The 18,073-nt window shown below is 46.4% G+C and overlaps 1 protein-coding gene across 1 annotated transcript in view; it reads left to right on the top strand.

The window, feature by feature from the left end:
* LOC136632278 (sialic acid-binding Ig-like lectin 13) overlaps nt 1-18,073 on the top strand; it is a 122,173-nt gene that overhangs the window by 86,574 nt on the left and 17,526 nt on the right. The window contains exons 4-7 of the mRNA XM_066607054.1: nt 807-1,184; nt 4,074-4,337; nt 14,420-14,455; nt 16,557-16,823. Of these exons, the coding sequence (XP_066463151.1) occupies nt 807-1,184; nt 4,074-4,337; nt 14,420-14,455; nt 16,557-16,823 (945 nt within the window). The remainder of the gene's footprint in view (nt 1-806; nt 1,185-4,073; nt 4,338-14,419; nt 14,456-16,556; nt 16,824-18,073) is intronic.

The raw sequence follows: 18,073 nt of genomic DNA, 5'->3' as shown, positions 1-18,073 counted from the left end.
AATTCACATGGCATTTTAATTCTGTGCCACATGTCAGTTTTAGCGCGGCTCGTCTGTATTGGACTGTCGGCAGCATGTGAACGAGATTTTTGTAAATCCCGTCCACTTTGCTACTTAGTCTCAGTTTTAAAAATGCAGCAGAATTTTCATGTGGAGGGTCTGCATTGAAATTCCGTGGCAATTCTGCCCCATGTGAGTACAGCCTAAGGGTAGGCACCAACTTGCGTTTTTCTTGCACGTTTTTTTCACGCGATTGTCAATGGGACTTTGTAATGTTAAAAACGCATCGCACAAAAATCGCAAAGCACCAACTTGCAATGTGTTTTTAACATTAGAAAGCCCCAGTGACAATTGCGTGAAAAAAACGCAGCGACATCGCATGAAAAAACGTGCAAGAAAAACGCAAGTTGGTGCCCACCCTCAGGTTGTACTCACATGGGGCAGAATTGCCACGGAATTTCAATGCAGACCCTCCACACGAAAATTCTGCTGCATTTTTAAAACTGAGACTAAGCAAAGTGGACGAGATTTACAAAAATCTCGTTCACATGCTGCCGACAGTCCAGTACAAAAACGCAGCGATATCGCGTGAAAAAACGTGCAAGAAAAACGCAAGTGGGTGTTCATCCTTAGACAAAAGGCAACTTGTAGCAAAATATAGCACACACTATACTTAGCTACATTAGCTTGAGTTTTACTGAGTTATAAGAGAAGCAAGGATTAAAAAAAACCCTCTATTTTTGTGGATTATTGGATAAATGTAAAATACCTGATATGGAATAATGACATATTTTCTCCTTCTGCAGGTATCACATGTCAGTTGGCTGACTATTCTATTAACGTGCCTCCTAGTGTCCGTGTACAGGAGGGTCTCTGTGTCACGATTCCATGTAACTTTACTGCTGATTATAGAAATACCTTCAGTAATTCCTTTGGATACTGGAGGCTGCTCCTAAACAACAATCCAAGTACTATCGTAGCTAGTAATGATAAATCCATTCCTGGGACAAGAACAAACTTCAATCTGACAGGAAACCCAGATTCTGGAGACTGCAGCCTGACAATAACCGATGCCAGGAAAGGAGATGCCGGGACATATTGCTTTAGATTTGAAGAAAACAAGGGCAGTGGAGTGAGACTTAATTATATCAATCGTTACGTAACACCCACTATTACTGTGCCTGGTAAGTTCTCAGGGTTCCTACAGTATTATCAGACATCATTCATATGTACTACAGTGTGGTGATTGGTTGGAGCAAATGAAATGAAATTTAATGTTTGGGAAATTCTTACGTTTGTCAGTAAAAATCAATTACTGATAAGAAAATGCAGATTTATTGAGAGCTGCAGCTTTTTCATTAGACCGCCTTCACACAAGCATATAGGTATTTTGCACGCCTGAGCACTGCGTATTTGAGGAATAAACAATGTTTTTTTTGCGTGCATCTGCGTATCTTGCTGCACTTTTTGCCTACAAGGCATGGTCATTTGCGTGCAGTAAACGAAGAAGTACCGATTGAAATGGCTAATTAGTCCAAAGAGTTCCAGAAGTGATTTTTTTTCCTACACAATTAGGGTGCGTTCAGACGAGCGTATGCGTATGCGCTAATCCGCGCGTACATGCGCGCGTTGGAACGTGCACGCAAAAATGCGCGTGAACGAAGGTCCGTGCTTGTGATATGCGTGTTCGAAATTGTCAATTTGGCTGCGTGGAGCGCACATAGATGCGCTCCATACGTTGAGTTGTATCAGCATCCCAGCAAATATACACGGCGCCAGTATTTTAGGCATTGATAGTTGTGAGCCACACGATTTCTTTGGCGCCCCAGCGAACTTTTGATTACTATGTCTCTTCCTTTGAATAGGAAAGAGAAAGGAGTATAACGTTAATTTTTTTTTTGATTTGGGGTTGCTGTTTGTCACCCCGTTAATTTTTCTCTTTTTTTCTCATCTAGGGTTTATTGAAAGTCTTTTATCACTACAGAGACTATTGGTAATTGTGATCACATGCACATTTTTTTTAAGACTTCTGCTTTTAACGTCACCTTTGCCCCTATCTTTACATATACGGCGTCCATCTCTGCAGGGGGAGGAGGCTGAAAGAGCCTAAAAATGTGTGCGTACATCAAGTAGGGACCTAGTCATGAATGCAAACCAGAAGGATAGCAAGCTAGAGACGGAGGCATGTCCTTGAGCGCATGTTTGCGTGTGAGCCCAAAAAATACAATAACATAAATTTTCATATGAGAATGGTATGAAAAAAAGAGATAACAGAGAAATCATACAATGTCTTTGTGGACAAAGTTTAAACTAAATGTAAAAGCCCAAAAATTTTAAATAAAACCTACAGTTAATAAAGCAAAAATGCTATTGAACACCCGCACACACAATGCACAGTTTGGAGCCAGACACTTTTAACAGGCTGCACAAAGTTCATGGATGCACATCGTTTATTTGTGTTTACAACCAAACACATCCGGAACACAACATGGAGTGCTTCATGCAAAGGGAAAGACACAAAAGCATTTAGCTTTAGCATAAAAAAATAAATAAATTACATTGCTGTCTATTGGGTCGTTCACTCGAGCGGATTCGCGTGCAGCGTGTCCCATAGGAGCCAATGTTAAGAGCAGCGCAGTACGGAGCAAACTGCCACGCATGTCCTTTCTTCGTTGCTGTGCGCATTCGCATGCAGTAAAAACACGGGCATATGAACACTTCTTAGGAACTCCATGGTTTTAATAGGCGCGCAGTTTTCTTCTCGCTTATGTAAACAGGAAAATACACACATCTGAACGTACCCTTAGGGCTTATTTACACAAGCATATATCGGCATACACTTCCATCTGAGCAGTCCCCCCCCCCCCCTCTTCCATCCCCCTCACCGGCTCTCTGCCTCTCTCCTCCCCTCTGGCTGTTTTCAATGGGAGTGAGTGCGACAGGGTGGAGCTAAGCTCCTGCCCCCTTCCCGCCCCTTGTCCACAGCCAGTAATGCGAATGGGTGGGACAGAGCTGATCTTAACTCCACCCCCATCCCACCCCCTCCTATTGCAAATGCCGGAGTGGAGGAGAGAAACAGATAGCCGGTGAGGGGGAGAGAAGGGGGGCACTGCTCAGATGGAAGCGTATATCGGCCGGCCATTAAAACGCTGACTAATATACTCGTGTAAATAAGCCCTTAAGCAGTTTTTCGCGCATCACCTAGCACATTTTGCGTGCATTTACGCATTCTACTTGAGTTCTATGGGGACTTTGGGTGCGCAAATGTGTAGAGAAATACAATATGCTGTGTGTTTTTTGCGCAACTCAAATGCACAGGAAAAATACGTGCATGTGAGCGAACTCATCAATGGGGTCTATTCTTTGCTTTTTGCACATGCAAATTTTATGTACACAAATACACTGTGAAGGGGGCCATAAACTATAACAGGACAAAAGTATTTCTTGAGGCATTTGTATGTTCACAAAATATTCTTATTATGTGTCTCTAGCCCATGGGCATGGCATGAGATTGCTTGGCTTGGCAGCAGCTGCCTGGCGCTAGTTGCTACAGTTTAGTTCCAAATCTTTCTCCACATTAGTTGTACCCAGTAACATCAATATGACATTATAATTTTAATGATTTATATCCATGTGACCAGAAATGTAAAAGTATACAGAATGTAACTGTTGATTCACAATTATCCCTCTGCATGCATTATAGTAGACATAAGGGCTTAAACAGATGAACGTGTTTTAGTTCCGTCATGCAGCCATGAAAATCACGGTCGCATAATGGGACAAAACAAAACCATTAATTTTAATGCTTTTGTTTTCACTAGTTCTTTTCTCAGGCGTAGTATTAGTTAATACTACGTGCGGGAGAGATAGGGCAGGACCTATTTTCCCATGTTTTTTTTTACAAACTCCAGCACTGTGGCGCAGAGTCTGAACAGCCAGAGGGAAAAAAAAGCTCATGAGCAATTACGCTCTATAGAAGCTAGCGTAGTTGTGCATACGGCCGTCTGAAGCCACCCTCAGAGTTACATACGTTTTCACACATTCTTATATCTCACCGCTTGTTCCTTCTGTAGATCTCACAGAAGAACCAGTCATCTCAGATCCTGGGACAGTCATTGCTGGTATAAATAAGACCCTGACCTGCACTCCTCCAGGAAACTGCTCTGCAACATCCTTAGTAATCCAATGGAAGAAGAGTAATGTGGCTGGCGTCTGGGAGAATTCATCTACTGTAACATTTACCCCATCTCTAAATGATGTCCAGGAGAGCATCACATGTGAGATGACAAACGCCAGGGGGAAGACCACTCAGAGAACTATTCTTCTTCATGTCTACAGTAAGTTCATGTTAGTTTTACAAATATCCTTCTTCATGGTTGGGGAGACCCCAGAGAGGAACAGAGGATCCTACAGAGGGCTTAGACTCTCATACAATAATGGACCAGAATGTTCTAAATAACCTATTAGTCCCGTGTGTATAATGATAACTGGGATTATGCCATTAAACGTGGGTACAATTAATGCATGGAGCTGTTCTTGCCTATAAGCAATGCTTAAATATATTAACCCTTTCCAATCCAATTTGTATCCTGGTTTTCCTAGGGGGCTTACTCTTTTTCTGCCATTATACAAGAGCGCTGTATACTGGCTAAAGCCAGTACTGCATGAAATGACACATTGGATAGACTCCGACAGCAGAGAGGCTGGCAGTAGAGATGAGCGAACGTACTCGTCCGAGCTTGATACTCGTTCGAGTATTAGCGTGTTCGAGATGCTCGTTACTCGTAACGAGTACCACGCGATGTTCGGGTTACTTTCACTTTCATCTCTGAGACGTTAGCGCGCTTTTCTGGCCAATTGAAAGACAGGGAAGGCATTACAACTTCCCCCTGCGACGTTCAAGCCCTATACCACCCCCCTGCAGTGAGTGGCTGGCGAGATCAGGTGTCACCCGAGTATAAAAATCGGCCCCTCCCGCGGCTCGCCTCAGATGCGTTGTGACATAGCTGAGGGACAGTGCTGCTGGTGCTGGAGCTGCTATAGGGAGAGAGTTAGGAGTTAGTGTAGGCTTCAAGAACCCCAACGGTCCTTCTTAGGGCCACATCTAACCGTGTGCAGTAGTGTGGAGGCTGCTTTTAGCAGTGTTGCACATTTTTTTTTTTTTGGTATATCGGCCGTGCAGAGCATTGCGCCCTGCAGTAATAGTCCAGGGACAGAAGTGGTGGTTAGGCAGGGAGAGTGTTAGGAGTTATTGTAGGCTTCAAGAACCCCAACGGTCCTTCTTAGGACCACATCTAACCGTGTGCAGTACTGTGGAGGCTGCTTTTAGCAGTGTTGCACTTTTTTTTTTTTTTGGTATATCGGCCGTGCAAAGCATTGCGCCCTGCAGTAATACTCCAGGGACAGAAGTGTGTAGGCAGGGACAGAAGACATAAATTATTGATTGAATATACGCAGTGGTCCTTTTCAAAAAAATATTGGGCAAAAAATATATTTGGCCTGCCTGTCACTGTGCTCAGTGTTGTGGGTCCGTGTGTGCTGGGGGTAATAGTTCTCCAAATAAATACGCAGCCAGCTAAGTGTTACAGCAGGCGTGCGCCAAATTATTTCCTGGGGTTCCGTAAACGAAGTCAGCCTCCAACCACAGGCCAATAAGCGGCACATTTAATTACAGCGTTCTGTTTCTGCACTACTGCTAATACACCATGCTGAGGGGTAGGGGTAGGCCTATAGGACGCGGGTGAGGACGCGGAGGCCGAAGTCAGGGTGTGGGCACAGGCCGAGCCAGTGCGTTGGCCAGGGGTAGAGGCAGGGCCAGACCGAAAAATCCACCAGCTGGTTCCCAAAGCGCCCCCTCGCGCCATGCCACCCTGCAGAGGTCAAGGTGCTCTACGGTGTGGCAGTTTTTCACAGAGACGCCTGACGACCGACGAACAGTGGTGTGCAACCTTTGTCGCGCCAAGATCAGCTGGGGAGGCACCACCACCAGCATGCGCAGGCATATGATGGCCAAGCACCCCACAAGGTGGGACGATGCCCGTTCACCGCCTCCGGTTTGCACCACTGCCTCTCCCCGTGTGCCCCAACCTGCCACTGAGATCCAACCCCCCTCTGAGGACACAGGCAGTACCATCTCCTGGCCTGCACCCACACCCTCACCTCCGCTGTCCTCGGCCCCATCCAGCAATGTCTCTCAGCGTAGCGTCCAGACGTCGCTAGCGCCACAGTTTGAGCGCAAGCGCAAGTACGACGCCACGCACGCGCACGCTCAAGCGTTAAACGTGCACATTGCAAAATTCATCAGCCTAGAGATGCTGCCGTATAGGCTTGTGGAAACGGAGGCTTTCAAAAGCATGATGGCGGCAGCGGCCCCGCGCTATTCGGTTCCCAGTCGCCACTACTTTTCCCGATGTGCCGTCCCAGGCCTGCACGACCACGTCTCCCGAAACATTGTACGCGCCCTCACCAACGCGGTTACTGCCAAGGTCCACTTAACAACAGACACAAGGACAAGCACAGGCGGGCAGGGCCACTATATCTCCCTGACGGCACATTGGGTGAATTTAGTGGAGGCTGGGACAGAGTCAGAGCCTGGGACCGCTCACGTCCTACCCACCCCCCGAATTGCGTGCCCCAGCTCGGTGGTGGTATCTGCGGGGGTGTATGCTTCCTCCACTAAACCACCCTCCTCCTCCTCCTACGCAACCTCTGTCTCGCAATCAAGATGTGTCAGCAGCAGCACGTCGCCAGCAGTCGGTGTCACGCGGCGTGGCAGCACAGCGGTGGGCAAGCGTCAGCAGGCCATGCTGAAACTACTCAGCTTAGGAGAGAAGAGCCACACGGCCCACGAACTGCTGCAGGGTCTGACAGAGCAGACCGACCGCTGGCTTGCGCCGCTGAGCCTCCAACCGGGCATGGTCGTGTGTGACAACGGCCGTAACCTGGTGGCGGCTCTGCAGCTCGGCAGTCTCATGCACGTGCCATGCCTGGCCCATGTCTTTAATTTGGTGGTTCAGCGCTTTCTGAAAAGCTACCCCCACTTGTCATACCTGCTCGGAAAGGTGCGCCAGCTCTGCGCACATTTCCGCAAACCCCACACGCATGCTGCCACCCTGCGGACACTGCAACATCGGTTTAATCTGCCAGTGCACCAACTGCTGTGCGACGTGCCCACACAGTGGAACTCTACGCTCCACATGTTGGCCAGACTCTATGTGCAGCGTAGAGCTATAGTGGAATACCAACTCCAACATGCGCGGCGCAGTGGGAGTCAGCCTCCTCAATTATTTACAGAAGAGTGGGCCTGGTTGGCAGCCATCTGCCAGGTCCTTGGAAACTTTGAGGAGTCTACCCAGATGGTGAGCGGGGATGCTGCAATCATTAGCGGCACCATTCCTCTGCTATGCCTCTTGAGAAGTTCCCTGCAAAGCATAAAGACAGATGCTTTGGAATCAGAAACGGAGGCGGGGGAAGACAGTATGTCGCTGGATAGTCAGAGCAACCTCATGTCTATATCTCAGTGCGTTGAGGAGGAGGGGGAGGAGCATGAGGAGGAAGGGGAAGAGACAGCTTGGCCCACTGCTGAGGGGACAGATGCTGCTTGCCTGTCATCCTTTCAGCGTGTATGGCCAGAGGAGGAGGAGGAGTGGGAGGAGCATGAGGAGGAGGGGAAAGAGACAGCTTGGCCCACTGCTGAGGGTACAGATGCAGCCTGCCTGTCATCCTTTCAGCGTGTATGGCCTGAGGAGGAGGAGGAGGAGGAGGATCCTGAAAGTGATCTTCCTAGTGAGGACAGCCATGTGTTGCGTACAGATACCCTGGCACACATGGCTGACTTCATGTTAGGATGCCTTTCTTGTGACCCTTCCGTTACACGCATTCTGGCCACTACGGATTACTGGGTGTACACACTGCTCGACTAACGGTATAAGGAGAACCTTTCCACTCTCATTCCCGAAGAGGAAAGGGGTTCGAGAATGATTCTATGCCACAGGGCGCTGGTGGACAAACTGATGGTAAACTTCCCATCCGACAGCGCTAGTGGCCGAAGGCGCATTTCCGCGGCCCAGGTAGCAGGGGAGGCGCAGCGATCAGGCAGCATGTACAGCGCAGGCAGGGGAACACTCTCTAAGGCCTTTGACAGCTTTATGGCTCCCCAGCAAGACTGTGTCACCGGTCCCCAGTCAAGGCTGAGTTGGCGGGAGCACTGTAAAAGGATGGTGAGGGAGTACGTAGCCGATTGCACGACCGTCCTCCGTGACGCCTCTGCCCCCTACAACTACTGGGTGTTGAGGCTGGACACGTGGCCTGAACTCGCGCTGTATGCCCTGGAGGTGCTTGCTTGTCCTGCGGCTAGCGTCTTGTCAGAGAGTGTGTTTAGTGTGGCTGGGGGAATCATCACGGATAAGTGTACCCACCTGTCAACCGACAGTGCCGACAGGCTTACACTCATCAAGATGAACAAAGCCTGGATTTCCCCAGACTTCTCTTCTCCACCAGCGGACAACAGCGATACCTAAGAAATACGTAGGCTGCACCTGCGGATGGAAGCATCGTTCTCTATCACCATCCAAAACGGGGACATTTTCGCTTCATCAATCTGTGTATAATATTCATCCTCCTCCTCCTGCTCCTCCTCCTGAAACCTGACGTAATCACGCCGAACGTACAATTTTTCTTAGGCCCACAAGGCTCAGTCATATAATTTTTCTAAACAATTTTTATACGTTTCAATGCTCATTAAAGCGTTGAAACTTTCACCTCAACCAATTTTTATTTTAACTGGGCTGCCTCCAGGCCTAGTTACCAATTAAGCCACATTAACCAAAACGATTAATGGGTTTCACCTGCCCTCTCGGTTGGGCATGGGCAATTTTTCTCAGGTACATTAGTACTGTTGGTAAAACCAATTTTTGTGGGCCCTCGCCTACAGTGTAATCCAATTAATTTTTTGCCCACCTGCATTACAGCTGACGTAACATCAGCTGTGATGGGCACTGCAATGGGATATATTTATGTACCGCCGGTGGCGTCCTGGCACCCACCCATGCTGTGGGTCCACAGGGAGTTGTAACTACATGTGTCCACTTCTAAAGAACCCCAGTCTGACTGGGGCATGCAGTGTGGGCCGAAGCCCACCTGCATTAAACATGACATTATTTATGACCTCAGCTGTGATGGGCAATGCAATGGGATATTTTTATGTACCGCCGGTGGGTTCCAGGGAGCCACCCATGCTGTGGGTCCACAGGGAGTTGTAAATGCATCTGTTTCCACTTCTAAAGAACCCCAGTCTGACTGGGGCATGCAGTGTGGGCCGAAGCCCACCTGCATTAAACATGACATTACTACCTCAGCTGTGATGGGCAATGCAATGGGATATTGTTATGTACAGCCGGTGGCTTCCTGGCACCCACCCATGCTGTGGGTCCACAGGGAGTTGTAAATGCATCTGTGTCCACTTCTAAAGAACCACAGTCTGACTGGGGCATGCAGTGTGGGCCGAAGCCCACCTGCATTAAACATGACATTACTACCTCAGCTGTGATGGGCAATGCAATGGGATATTTTTATGTACCGCCGGTGGGTTCCAGGGAGCCACCCATGCTGTGGGTCCACAGGGAGTTGTAAATGCATCTGTGTCCACTTCTAAAGAACCCCAGTCTGACTGGGGCATGCAGTGTGGGCCGAAGCCCACCTGCATTTCATCTGACGTTAGCTCTGCTGTCCAGGGCACTGCAATGGGATACATTTATGTACAGCGGGTGGGTTCTAGGGAGCCACCCATGCTGTGGGTGCACACGGAATTCCCATTGCGGAGTTGTACCTGCCTGTGACTATTTATAAAAAACCGCGGTCTGACTGGGGCATGCAGACACCTTGACAGAATGAATAGTGTGTGGCACATAGGTTCCCCATTGCTATGCCCACGTGTGCAGCTCCAGATGGAGGTGGCACAGGATTGGATTTCTCATTGCTTCTGTACAGCATTGTGGACTATCGCCCCGCCCCTTTTAAAGAGGGTTGCTGCCTAACCGTGCCAACCCTCTGCAGTGTGTGCCTGCGGTTCCTCTGGCAGACGCACTTATAAATAGGCATGAGTGTGGCGTGGCATGAGGGCAGCTGAAGGCTGGGCAGGGACAGTTTGGTGTGCGCTGTGGACACTGGGTCGTGGGGGGGGGGGGCAGCATGTAACCCAGGAGAAGTGGCAGCGGAGTGTCATGCAGGCAGTGATTGTGCTTTGTTGGAGGTAGTGTGGTGCTTAGCTAAGGTATCCATTGCTAATGAGGGCTTTTCAGAAGTAAAAGTTGTTGGGGGGGGGCCCACTCTTGCCGCTATTGTGGCTTAATAGTGGGACCTGTGAACTTGAGATGCAGCCCAACATGTAGCCCCTCGCCTGCCCTATCCGTTGCTGTGTCGTTCCCATCTTTCTTGAATTGCCCAGATTTTCACAAATGAAAACCTTAGCGAGCATCGGCGATATACAAAAATGCTCGGGTCGCCCATTGACTTCAATGGGGTTCGTTACTCGAAACGAACCCTCGAGCATCGCGAAAAGTTCGTCTCGAGTAACGAGCACCCGAGCATTTTGGTGCTCGCTCATCTCTAGCTGGCAGTATACAGTAAGAGAACCCCGATGGACGTCTTCCACCATCGGAGCTGTACAGCCTTAAATCATAATGTCTTCAGAGGTCAGACAGTGGATTGGAAAGGGTTAAGAATCCAATAGACTTTGTTTTTTTATCTGATTTATATGTATGCAGTCACCGGCTACAGATGTACAGTAGAAGCCTCATATACCTGTGTGGCAGGACTATGATGGCTGCATACGATGTGAAGCCATACTATGTCGGTGTACATGAGACTTTACACATCAAGTAAGGCCTCATGTCCACGGGCGGATTGGATTGTGCATGCGGGAGCCTGCAGCAGAATATGACCCTGCCCACAGCCGAGGACACTGCCTACCCGTTCCAGGTCTTCTGTGGGCCTGTCTGGGTCTTCTATTTTCTCCACTGCCGATGTGTGCAGTGGATTTTTTTTTTTAAATCTGCTTTCCCGTGGTATCCACGGCCCATCATCAGTGTCAATTGCGGACAGGCCATGGATCCGACAGCTTCCAGTAACTTCAATGGAAGCCATCCGTGCGGGATCAGCACTGAAATTGAGCATTGTGCGATTTGATTTCTGGACCAAAAGATCAGCAAAATAAATCCATATGCTTTAATTCAGCTGTGGATGCTCATGTTTCTCTATGGGCAGCTGGAACTGTGTATTGTCTACACGAATGTCCCACAATTCAATTCCACCCATGGACATTGGGCCTAATGGCGACTGCTTACCAGCTGATGTACTTTTACAAGTGAAATTCCGTTTTCTTACAGAACTGTGAGAGGTTACAGTTTTAGGCAGAGATGTAAAAAAGTAAGAGGGCTTCATAGCAAAATACCAGAGTTAGATTCCTTCTGGTGTTAGAACTACCATACCGCTCACCAACTGGACTAGGAAGATATCACCCATATTTATTTTGCTAATTTAAACCAGATATTGAACAAATTCCATTTTTCTAGCCCATTTTAATTTTCTAATTGTAGATTTTTTTATTCTGTTGTCTGTACATGACTTTGGAGTCGGCCATCTTGCCTGAGTTGTAGTTATCATCATTTAAAGATATGCTGTGTGCTAATGTTGGCATTGCACTGTGACATGTGTAGAGATCATTGAGCAGGGATGGGCAGGAGGTGAGCTGCGAGTATCAACTAGTGTAAAAGGTGAATTCTGTGTTATCTATATAGGGGTTATCTTTCACTGTAATCCTGCATGCGGTGATAATGATATGACCATTGAAAAGTTCTCTCTACAGAATAGGATGTGTCCGACTATTATTTGGCTTAGTGGTCACTGTGAAAACTGCAGGATTTTAAGATTTCTTTTAAATATAAATTATGACATCAAAAATTTAAAAAAAAAATCACCAAAATTCTTCAACCCCTTAACGACACAGGACATAAGGTTACGTCCTGCATGTTAAGGGTGTGTATAGAGGGAGATTGCAGGGTGATCTCCCTCCATACAACGTGGGTGTCAGCTGTTTCTTACAGCTGACACGTGCCCACAACAGCTCCATTAAGCTGCACAGTTCATTGGAGCTGTTAACCCTTTAAATGACGCCATCAATTCTGACAGCGGCATTTAAATCTCCTGGCTGATGTTCCAGGTTCCTGTACGGGACGGGGGCATGCAGGTTTCATGGCAGCTGAGGGCCTTCTGAGAGGCATGGCTTGATAGATTGCCTGTTACAATGCGATATGTTGTAATTAGAGATGAGTGAGCATGCTCGGTTAAGGCAGATACTCGAGCGAGCATCGCTCTTCTCAAGTATCTGCCTACTCGTCCGAGCAAATGCGGGGGCGAACGGCGGGGGAGAGCGGGGGGTGGGCGGGGAGTGAGAGAGATCTCTCACCCCACCCCGTTTACCCCCGTGCATTTGCACAGACGAGTAGACAGATACTACAGAATTGATCAAAGCATCACAAGTTTTATTAATTGTAAAAAAAAAAAGTAATAAAAGTTTAAATCACCCCCTTTTGCCATATCTATAATAAAAAAATCTAAATCATAAAAGAAAAATACATATATGGTATCACCGCGTCCGTAAAAGTCCAGTCTACCAATGTAGCACAGTATTTACACCGCACGATGATCGTTGTCTGAAAAAAATTAAGAACACCAGAAATGCACTTTTTCAGTTACCCTGTCTCCCAGAAAAAACGCAATAAATAGCGATCAAAAAGTCATATGTATTCTGAATTGAAACTTACAGAAAATACAGGACATCCCGCAAAAAATTAGCCCTCGCTTAACTATGTCGACGGAAAAATAAAAAAGTTATTGCACGCAGAAGATGGCAGCAGAAAATAATTGAAAAAAAAAATAAATGTCTTTGAAAAAGAGTAGTACAGTAAAAAAAAACCTTTACAAGTTTGGTATTGTATCAATCGTACTGAACCATAGAATAAAGTTATCATGTCGTTTTTGTTGCACTTTTTCTGCGCCGTAGAAACAAGACGCACTGAAAGATGGCGGAATGTCGTTTTTTTTTTTTTTACTCCACTTAGAATTTTTTAAAAGTTTTTCAGTACATTATATGGTACATTAAATAGCACCATTGAAAAATACAACCCATGCCACAAAAAACAAGCCCTCATACAGCAACGTTGATGGATAAATAAAAGAGTTACGATTTTATTAAGGGGGGGGGGAACGAAAATGGGGAAAAAAAGGGACCGTGTCATTAAGGGGTTAAAAACTTGACTTAGTTTGTTTTCTGATGACACATTCCATTTTAATGCCTGCTGTCCCTCTCCCTCCCCAATCCTTTCCATGATCTATAAGTTCATTTTTCTGATTCGGTCTGTGTAGGGGGTTCTCACCATCCATTAAAACTGTGGTCACTCTCTCCAGTGACCCCATAGAAGCTGCATGGCCATCTTTTGTAGTATGTATGCCTGTGGATTATTATGGCACAGTATGAAACTTTAAATGGCATTTGACCCTAAAATGGGATTTGACTGTTTTGGACAAATCACCTGTTGAGATGATTCGCATCATAAGCTAGGAACCCTAATCTATCAAAGGAGTAAAATCCTGGGGAGACTTAGCGAGAAATTTTATAAGCCCGGCATCACAGACGATACGCCTCTTCATGTATTCAGCACATTCCCTGCACCTCCAGGCACCTTCTCAGAAATGTACGCATGGTTCCAAACCAGATGTATGTTTCTGGCCGTGCCCCTTCCCTACCAGCCCCAACCATTTTTCGGAAATAAAGCGGGACTGGCACAGGAAGAAAAAAAATTGTCAAACTTTTGTGCAAGTGGGGCTAACACAAAAATTTGCAACTTTTCTATGCCAGAAATTGGCATAAAAACATTAGTAAATGTGTTGCTTAATTTTCTCTGGGGTATTAAAGAGGCATTACACAACAGCACCTATCAAAGTGAATTTCTATAAGGGTTACTATTTGTATTTCCCAGACTCCATTAAAGGGGTAATCTCATCAGAGACAATTATTTTCATACTGAAGCTGGCACAGTGTTTAGTTCATCACTTTGGCTGTTGATCTCACTCAACATGATAACTTGATTTAGAGTATTGCAGTACATTGTAGTTAGGGTATCGTAATGCAGTAAATGTCAAGTTAACATTTGCTTTATCTGTACCACAAGGATGGTTTGGGTCCACCAGAATGGGAACCTTCTCTATAACATCTGCATGCTGAAGTAGGAGACTAGGTCTCCCGGGCTCTGACAGATGACAAATCTACCTATTTTTGCTTTGAAGTAAGAGCACAGAATGTGTCCCTGCGCTGTTATGCCAATTTGATAATAATGACTATCATCTATATTCTGTGTTACAGGTCCTCCTGCAATAACAATCACTTGGGTGATCAATGGTAAGGCCATACTTATTTCATGAAGAGCTATAGTTGCCATGTTACTGTCTGCCTTGTATGTTGTGATAATTCATTATACTATATAATAATGTTGGAGGTTTACTTATTATGTCCTAATGAAAACCATAACTAACACCTTATGTTGGACCAAAACACGGCCTTAGCGCTCAGCTCTGCTGCCGCTGAACTTATGGTGCTCTCAGGGCAGGTGACACGGAGCCGGGGCTGTATTTTTCATACTTACCCGCTTCCTGGTTCCCAGGTGCCCACATGTAAAGTTCATGTGCCAGCTGAAAATCTGACTATTTTCAGAGTCCCATGCGTGCTCTCCCTTATAAGTGTATAGTTTGCGTGGGGTTTCGCACAAAGTAGGACATATTTCCTTTTAGGGGCTTTAACTAGAAAGCAGGTCAGGTGACATAAATAAAGGATTGATGTAACCAAATTACAGGGATCAGGCCTCAAGGAACTTTGAATGTTCTTGAAGATAATTTTTCATTATGTACTCACTTTTTTAAAAATAAAGCGCTCCGCACCTCATTGCATTGGCCGACATTTGCTTTGTTGCAAGTAATATAAAGGGTGTAGTCAAAAAATCAGATCCAGTGCTATATCTTAATACTGGTGTCCGATACTTAAATAACAGTAGTGTACTTGAATAGGAAGGCATGAATGCGCTACATGATGGCATGGTGCACTGGCTCTGGGAGCCCCGGACCATGGATTTCAGTTTTGTGTTGTAAGAAAGAGAAAAACCCAATTACAACATTAAAGAGTGGCATGTGAGAAGCAGAAATCTGCTTTCCACATCTCTCTAACTTCTACATGTATAGAGCCGTTCAGTCATAGAGGTGGTCCCACAGGACTTGGAGAGACACGAAAAGTGGATTTCTGCTCCTCATATGCTACTCGCAACTTTGCAATTAGGTCTTAGTATCTCTTACAGGGGCGACAACACAAAATTTCAGTCTGAGTTCTGGTGCCACCAGATCTGATAAGTCTCCTCACACACCTTTTAGGCGTCTCCTTGAGGATAAACGATACCCTTCCCAACCTATGTCATCGGCCTCTCAGTAACGAAGCCAGAAAGCTGCTGCATACTGATGAGGGGAAAAAACCCTGAAACAGCTATCTGTGTATGTTTTTCTTGCAATTTCTTTATTTATGTATTTAAATATATACACAAAATATTTATTTTTAATCATCTTTTTAATGGCTGGATGGGATAAGCGCAGGGAAGAGGGGTCCCGCTAGTGAGCCCCAGCCCACGAAGGTACAACAGCGCCGTGTCGAGGGGAGGAGGGGAAGCATGCTAAAAACTAAACTTCTTATAAACTCTGGTTAAAGAGAGATGGTGATAACCCAAGGTCTTGCTGTGCCCTATTGTTCCATATTCTTTATTTGCAGGAACAAATAAGAAACTCTTTTACCTCCTGAAGCATTTGCAGTGTTTGGGTGAAATTACAGAAGGTTTTCAATTAGAGGCTGATACTGTAGATTATTAATACCCTTATCATAACTGCACAAAGAGCATCCATAGAGTGGAGGGGGTCAGCATACCAAGGGCTTATCATGGTGACCTCCTGGTGTTGGTTAACAGCACCACACCCTTAAACGACTGAGATAGGAAGATTTGGGTCTTGTTCACCCAATTACCTTTCTATAATCCTTGGTTAATTCTCCACCTTGATGTTTACTAAATGCAAAGTAGTTTGGGAGCAGCACTTCTCCACACAACCAGTAAGGTGGGACCCACAGGAAAGGACTGCCAGCCACAGCAGAAGTCTGGATCAGTAGACTCCAAAAGTATCATCCAGTAGAAAGTAAGCCGTGGCAGCAATAAAGATGCAATGATTAATCAAGCGTTGTCTTTATTCCTCTGTGCAATGTTTTGATCTGGGATCAGATCTTTGTCAAGCTTGACAAAGATCTGATCCCAGATCGAAACGTTGCACAGAGGAATAAAGACAACGCTTGATGTTTACTAAAGTTGTACGGCCTACAACCTGCACTTGTTCCTCGCTCTCCATGTGCTTCCGTAGCAGCCACATGGGTCTGATAGTATTTACTTGCCAGTAAATCCTCCCTATTTCTTGTTTAGGTTGTGTTTCAGAAAAAAACATAGATAAAGCAGCTTCCATAAAAGTGGATGAAGGCTCATCAGTGACATTGATATGTTTATTACAAAGTAACCTAACACTTAATGTAACCTGGATGGATGGGAAGAATGATGTTCTCCAGCATGGGAATGGAACAGAGCTAGAACTCAGATTAGGAAACGTGACAATAAGCCATACTAGTACCTATACCTGCTCAGCATTGAATGAATATGTGATGAATTTCACAAGTATCAACGTAACTGTACAACGTAAGTATGATTATTGTATATAACAGCTGCCATATCACCACTGAATAGTCCCCTGAGGTGCACGGTAAGGCCTTAGTCAGACGGGCGTTTTTAGCCGCGATTTGCGTATGCGCATGCGTCCGGCGATTTTATAAAACCATTGCTTTGCAATGGTATCGGACACATGAGCGCTTTTTATGCGCTTGTCCGATAAATTATAGAACAAAAAATCGCAGATCGCACCTATGTGCGATCTGCGATTCCTGTTCTCTTCTCTATATGCGCTCAATGGGGCCGGCGGCAGCAGCGCCGACCCCATTGAGAACATATAGAAGACAAATCATTCTTCTCTGCCACAGCTGTAACAGCTGTGACAGAGAAGAACGATGTTTGCCCATTGAATTCAATGGAGCGGCAATACAGCCGCTCCATTGAAAGCAATGGGCTGCCGGCGTGCGCGGGGTGAATTGTCGGGAAGGGGTTAAATATATAAAACCTTCCCTGCAATTCATCCTAAAATGTGTTAAAATAAAAAAAAATTGTATACTCACCTTTCCGCTGCAGCCGGAGTCCAGCCGCGGCCGCTGTCAGTTCTCCTGAACTGCTTCTTGGCACTATTCAGCCGACGGGGCTTTAAAATCCCCGCCTGCTGAATGGTCTGCCTCTGATTGGTCACAGCCCTGACCAATCAGAGGCAGGCTTCACTCACACACCCATTCATGAATTCATGAATGGGTGAGTGACTGCTGCCTCTCAGCGCTGAGCCAATCAGGGGCAGGTCTGACTCACATCCATTCATGAATTCATGAATGGGTGTGAGTGAGGCATGCCTCTGATTGGCTCAGTGCTGAGCCAATCAGGGGGCAGGTCTGACTCACACCCCCTTCACACCCACTGCAGGACGGCCGCACGGAGCTCCGGCTGCCGGCAGAAGGTGAGTATACAATTTTTTTTAATTTTAACACATTTTAGGATGAATTGCAGGGAAGGGCTTATATATTTAAGCCCTTACCGACAATTCATCCCGGGCTCGCCCGCAGCGCATTGCTTTCAATGGAGACGGCTGTATTGCCGTCTCCATTGAATGCAATGCGCTGGACAGCTCCGGCCCGTTTCTAATGAAACGCGGCTAGGAGCAGATTTTCGGGCGATTTGCGGGCGACTTGCGCGCACCGGTCACGCGATTTGCGGATGCACATCCGTCATGCGATCCGCAAATCGCGCGAAAAATCGCCCGTCTGACTAAGGCCTTAGGGAGAAAATGACTGATC

This window comes from Eleutherodactylus coqui, chromosome 6, assembly GCF_035609145.1.
Source record: "Eleutherodactylus coqui strain aEleCoq1 chromosome 6, aEleCoq1.hap1, whole genome shotgun sequence".
Classification (NCBI taxonomy): Eukaryota; Metazoa; Chordata; class Amphibia; order Anura; family Eleutherodactylidae; genus Eleutherodactylus; species Eleutherodactylus coqui.
This window is presented reverse-complemented; position numbering and strand designations above follow the sequence as displayed.